Source organism: Limulus polyphemus, unplaced genomic scaffold (genome assembly GCF_000517525.1).
Source record: "Limulus polyphemus unplaced genomic scaffold, Limulus_polyphemus-2.1.2 Scaffold1714, whole genome shotgun sequence".
Lineage (NCBI taxonomy): Eukaryota > Metazoa > Arthropoda > Merostomata > Xiphosura > Limulidae > Limulus > Limulus polyphemus.
The window spans coordinates 62,896-69,842 of NW_013667324.1; the positions used below are offsets into that span (position 1 = coordinate 62,896).

The window sequence follows — 6,947 nt, forward strand, 5'->3', positions numbered from 1 at the left end:
ACTGCAGTTCAATTACTCACTACCTACACACACAATGTTGTCACGTTGTGAGCGTCTTATATATATATATATATATATACCAGACAAACATATATCTTGTAAATGCTAGGGCATTCACGAAGGAACAAGATAGTTCTAGAAATGTGGCGTGACACTAGTCACGTGACCTCGCTGACGCAACAGTATTCTCAGGTTCTGTTAAATTATTGCTAAACCTGTTTTTAAATCTATTTATTTTCGGACTTTTTTATTATATATTATTGCTATATTTCTTAAGAATAAAAAAAAATATTTTTAATCTAACCATAATAAAAAAATATTGACCTGTAGCTCAGCGATAAGTCTGAGAGCTTTTAGTGCTAAATATTGGGTTTCGATACTCGCGGTGGGCACAGCAAAGCTATCCCATTCTGTAGTTTTGTGCTTAATAAAAAACAAACAGATACATTTCATGCCTTTCAGAGTATCTTAAGTATGTGTAAAAACGTTAGTACTTTTTCAAGTTCAAATCGAAAGATTTTCTTTTTAGATTGACTTCAGCTGCAATTGAAATTTACAATCCGGAAACTATAATCTTGTAAACGAATATGTAATAAACAATGTTTCTATGTTTAAGATTTCAAAAAAATAATAAACCTAATAAAATAAATAAAACTGAAAAATAAAAGTAAAAAAACGTTCGCAAATATTTTTTGCAACTTTTACCAAATCTTTTGTTTGTCATTAAGTACAAAGCTAATGGGCTATTTGTGCTGTGCTCACCAGGGTATCGAAACCCGATTTTTATCGTGATAAACCCTCATACTAACCACTGAGCATTATTGTGCATGAAAATGTTTATTTATAATTTTTATAATTATAAACATGTGTCGCTAGTATCGTTCATTAGATTGTTAACGCTTAGCCTAAATATTGGTCTGCTTGTTTTTAAAAAAAAGATTTGATAACGATTGTTGTAAGATTTGTATATAATGATATATATATATATAAATTAAATAGTTTTCAGTTTTAAAATCTATATTCAGTCTGAAATTTGAGTGGTATCGTATTCTAAGAGAAAAACTCATCGTCGAGCAACTGCAATGTGAAAAGGTTAACCAATATTGTTCTTATGTTAATTAAAAAACAAAGTTTATGTAAATTAAATGTTGGTAAAAAGTTGCTTCTAGTGTAATGTTATAAAATCATCATTTTATTTAAGAGTTTTAAATCCTTTAACTTAAATTTTTAGACTTCATATTGATTAAGTTTAAATTGTCATTGGAATGACAACAATCCTGTAAATTGTAGTTTGTAAAGTGTAAGTGTAAACTGTAATTATATGTTTAACTAAAAGTAAAACTTAAAACGACAAGTTATAGCTAAACATATGATTACATTTGCAGTATTGTTTTAGTAAAAGTACTGAACAAGAAGGCTATGTATTATCAATTTTCATATGATAATTTTATTCTGAAACCAATCATATTTTGTAAGTTGGCTGTAGAACTCTAATTCTCTTTGTGTTTTATGTCTGACTTATTTGGAAATTTTTTTTCAGTCACATTTAGTTGCTGAGTTGTATATTCTGTTTTCCACTGTAATGTCTGTTTTCTGTACATGCATTAAGATACTAATGATACTTGTTGAATAACATTTTTTTTGGTTAATAGGTACCTTATGTATTTTATGCTCTATCAAATAATAACTGATGCAGCAAACTGGAAGTATCCTGACTTATCACAACAGAAAACTATTTTATGTTAAAAGCAAAATTGATCAACAAGCAAAAATATGGGAAATTGTTGTACAGCTCAGGTGATGTATTTAAAAATTTTATGCACTTAATAGATTAAAAGAAACATACATGCTTAACTTATCATTAGTCAGAGACAAAGTGCAGAAGTATTTACACATGCACTTGGAATAGTATTCATCCAGTTATAAGTCTTCCTTTGTGTCTAAACCAGTTTCTTTATTGGCCTGAACTGCCCCTATGGCTTACCAAGTTATTTTTCATTTAAGAACTGAGACATGATATATTTTTACTTGGCTTTGGAGACATATCTTTGGAATGATCTTCATGCACAGAATGGCCTTCTGTCACCTTACACCTTCATATGTCATCCAACTGCAATGAATGAACCTTTGAATCATCAAATAGTATAAAGTGAACCTTTCTGTTACTCCTAAAAAGTTCTTGAAAAATCCAGTCACTTGCAGCCAAAATCTTAGCCTTTGATTCATTTTTCACTAATAGTTATTAAGTAAAAGCACAAGTCTTATTTTTATATCTTTGAATCTTACATATTTTATACCAAACCATTAATCATCAGTGTGTGTTCTCAGATTAATTCACTCAATGGCTCATAATTCTTTTAAATTCAAGGTACCTAAACAGTCTGTTAGTTATAAATTACTTGTTTTTTTCTGTGAAATGTTCACTGTTATTGTCTTTCCCACAATAAACCTATTTATCATTGTGGAGAAGAACATCGATTCTAAACTCTATGTACAACAAATAATTGTACTTATAACACAGTATGCATGTATTAGTATAAATCTTAATTCCATCATTGCTGATATCTAAACTCTTGGACATTTCTAGAATATTTAATACATCTACTTTGATTTTGTATTTTTCGTAATTTAATTTTATGTTTGTTATTTTATTATAATGATTATTTCTGCACTGTTATATGGACTTAAAACTAACCCAAGCCAACTGTGCTGGCTGAACCTTACGAGATATGATTGGGTGTATGGCTTAAAATATCATTAGTTATCATGTAAATTACCAGTTAAACCTCATTTCAAATACTGTGAACAATTTTGGTACATTTATCTAAGAAAGGGTATTGATTTACTGAAACAGAAGTCAAGCTATTGGCCGTGTTGCCTTATCATACTAGAAAAATAAGCCCAATTTAGTGTAATGACATACTCAGATTTATTTATTTTTTACTGCTAACATTTTTCTGGTAATGAGAAGTAAATATTTTTATACCATTTTGTTTCTCTGTTTTTTTTTTTTCTTTTTTGATGGATTATGAATACACTTACCCTGTTTCAGAGAAATATGTAAGTTTTTCATATAATTTGGACAATTTTATGTAAATTTTTGATTGCTTAATATTTTATTGTATATGCAAATTAAGTAATTCGAAAAAAAGAATGGCTGAGTGGAATTTTTATATGTTCTAAACATAGAATAGTACAAACTGGTGAATATCATATTAAGTTATGAAGAAATGTGAATGTTTATTTCTGTTAGAATGTTTTTAGTTTTTATATACATAGATATTAGTTACAATAATACTTTTCACCTACACTTATTTGTACATTAAGTGATTGTATCTGCTTTTCCTCACTTTTTTAGCTTGGCTGCAGTTGTGGGTGCATCGCATGTCGGCTTTGTTGTTGGTGTTGTCCATCTGTGAGCGAGTCCACATCCACTCGGCTCATGTACACGTTGTTTCTTCTGTTTGGTACTGTGTTGATGTGCATCATGCTTACTCCTGCCATACAAGAAGAAATAATGGAGAAGGTACATAGGACTTTATTTATTGTAAAATGACATTTTTTAAACAGTTACTTTTCATGCAAGTTCTGTTAAGAATTAATAATTCTTTAAGTTAGCTGGTTCTCATATAAATATGTAGGTAAAATTCCTTACCTTAAAACCTACAAACTATGTTTTGTGGGAGACTTAAAGAAGAGTAATACTATTTAAATAAAGTTTTTATTTAAGAACATTCATCACGAAGGAGACATGTTGTTTCAATGATATGAATGATGTTTTTGTTAAAATTCTTGATATTGTCACTGAAATCTTACTTTTAGATTATAGGAAAATTTGATCACAAAACAAATTCTTAAAGTTTTCAAATAATAGAAAATGTATTTATTACAATAAAGAATGACCATATTGGGAGAGGAAAAGTCTGTGCAATCCAAAAAATTCTTTCCAGGAGTAAGTGTTGATTTATTTTGAGTTACAGGTAGCTGTTGCATTTATTTTTATGTTATTTGTATTTCTTATAAAAATTTTGATATGTGATGTGATTTGGTTAGAGCATTATAGCTAGAGTTAAGATGATATACCGGTGATTGGAGTAAGATAAAGAGCTTTTGTAACTTTCACATTTAGTGAATCACCCAAGTTGTACATAAAACATTGTGCTGTTATGGGAACCCTGAGATTTTGTAATATTAGGCATATTATAAAGGTCTTATGTACAGGGTGATTATAAAAAAAGTTTCACAGTTCAGCACATCTCACAAATGTATGGGATTGGAAGATTAAATTTCACAGAAATGTTAAGGGTATAATGCAGATGCAAATGCCACCAGGAAGGCCACTGTGGTTTCTTTTGTATGTATAAGCAGCCTGTTGATTACAGTACAGTTCATTCAACCAATATGAAACTTGACAAGTATACAGAAATGTGAATTATTGTGTTAGATATACACAACTGTTCATTTAAATTTAATATGAGAGTATGATTTAGATAGTTATAAAGTATGAGTGTATAAATTGGTGCATAATATAAAGTTTGGGCGATTTGCCTAATTCTCCTCTTCTATTCAGTTTAAGAGAGTTTTGAATAATTATAGTTTTTAGTTCTTAGAAGTGAGAGTTTGACACAAACACTAAGTGCTACATACTTTGTTTTGTTGGTGAATGCTATAGAAGTATTTCATGTTTTTATAGATAGTTTTTGTAATTTTTCTACAGTTCCCCCAGTACAATGAAACCTGTGTGACACTACGTGTAGGTCAAAACTGTGAGCTTTTAGTCGGATACATGGCTGTCTACCGTGTAGCATTCGCCTTGGCAATATTCTTTCTTTTCATGTGCCTGTTGATGGTGGGTGTGTCTTCTAGTCTCAGTTGCAGGGCTGGAATTCATAATGGGTGAGTAAAAGACAACTTAGAATTCAGTTTTACTTGATGACTTTTTACTTCCTTTTACACTGATAAGTGTAGAGTTTTTTTCCCATTTCTTTATATGGTTTACCACATTTAATTGTGAAAAACTGAAGCTTTCAGTTGTCTCTGCACAAGCCAAAGCTGTTAAGGTAGAAATTACATAATTAAGATAATTTACAAAAGTTAAGAAACGGGTATTTGAGTTATAATGAGTATCTCCAATCATTTGAAGTGAAGGCATTTTTTAAAGAATACCAACCTTTAATAAATAAAACACAAGGAGTAAGTTTATACTTATGCTAAGCACAAGGCTATGTTTTTGACATCACCAATTGAGTGTATTTAATAGTAGTGTTTATTGTGCCAAGCACATGATGATGCCATGTTAACAGTGACAAAATGTTATTTTTAAATGATTTTTTTTTCTATCCCATTTTAGCTGTTTTTTGAATTTCTAACATTTTTTAGCATGGGATACCTTCAACATTTATATTTATATAACATGCAGGTTCAAACAGTTTTTTTTTTTTGGTTTTATACAAACATTTACAGCTGTTAGAATCAATTTCTCTTGTGAGATAGTCATACTGACATCTAAATGTGAAGAAAAAACTGCTCTATGCAACAGTGAAATGTTGTACTTAATCACATGAAAAAACATAAAGACTGGCAATGCATGACAATACATATATATATATATATATAAGTATACACATATAACAATAAATGGAAGAAAATTATGCTGTGTTTGGAAACATAGCAGGATATGACTGGGTTTGTGACAGCATCTAGTTAATATGAATTACTTTAGCTTCTGAGTTTAGTTTTGTGAAATTACTAACAAAAATTTAGCAGAACAACCTCAGTCTGACAGAAAGCTAGAATCACTTAGCATAGTATTGATTTCTCAATAAGTTGGATTCTTATCAAAGATTTACAGGAAAAAAAATGTGAGGGAGAGAGAGAGAAAGAAGTTACAAAATTGAAAAAACTGTGATTTTAAGAATTTAATAAGTACACTAAGAAGTTGTGTATCATTGAAACCATGCAGGATTTTTTAAACTACTCCTTTGCATGGGAAGAACATAATTTTATGTTCAGTTATTCTATTCTTTAATCGTTCCTTTAGGTTTTCCCAAGAAGAATGTATAAGAGTATTTCAGCCATATGGTGGACGTAGTGTATTTATTTTCATATTGTGTCATGCTGGTATTATTAATGAAGTTTTATGTAAGTTAAAATTAATTTTATTTATCTTATGAAGGAGTTAATGTGATACAGGGGTTAAGTATGTTTTATTAAAATGACTTTGGAGCCTCACTATGTTATGACAATGCATGTTGCCATGTTCAGTTGTGCTCTGTCTGATGACCGTGTATCTTGACAATAGCCCTGCAGCATAGTTTGTATTGCAATAGCCTCTATTCTAAGGCTATATTTCCCAGTGCCCATTTCAACAGTATGATCACACAGAAATCCACAGGCACTGCATTTAATAATTTGATCAATATATCTTAATATGGAATATCACAAGTACCTGTTTCTGTCTCTAGCTGTTTGAGGTATTTGATGATGAACAGATACATCATGGAAACAACTAGTATATAAATGACTTATGTTGTTTTTACAGACTGATATCCTTCTTGTCTATGTTGCACCTTATTGCAAGTAGACAGCTTTTGCCACTGACCATTTACAAGATACCAAACTTTACTTACCATGTCTGAGGTATGACTTGTTTCAGGTTGCTTTCTGGATGATCCTGTTGCCACAAATTGATTCATAAAGGATATCATTTTGAAAAATCTTATATCCTGATCTGGAAACATCTTTATTAGTGTATGAGTATTATATAAGGATTTTTATATATCTTTTCCAAAGCAATTAGTTTCTATGATATCACACTATCTACAAATGCTGAAAAGTTGAAATGTAGTTCTAAGATGCACTGTTTCACCACCACTTTATATCAGCTGTGATTGCCATGTGACTTGATGATCTGCTTATTCAAATCAGTTTTAATATAACATACTACC

General features: G+C 30.1%; 1 protein-coding gene across 3 annotated transcripts in view; it reads left to right on the forward strand.

Annotated features, from left to right (window-relative positions):
* The first annotated feature begins 934 nt into the window (after nucleotides 1–934).
* LOC106464669 (serine incorporator 5-like) overlaps nucleotides 935–6,947 on the forward strand; it is a 23,943-nt gene continuing 17,930 nt past the window's right edge. Inside the window, exons 1-4 of one of the 3 annotated variants that reach the window (XM_022392432.1) lie at nucleotides 935–955; nucleotides 1,653–1,797; nucleotides 3,359–3,526; nucleotides 4,718–4,896. In XM_022392432.1, the coding sequence (XP_022248140.1) occupies nucleotides 1,774–1,797; nucleotides 3,359–3,526; nucleotides 4,718–4,896 (371 nt within the window). In that variant the 5' untranslated portion in view covers nucleotides 935–955; nucleotides 1,653–1,773. The other 2 variants (XM_013924828.2, XM_022392433.1) reach the window with 2 other exon arrangements.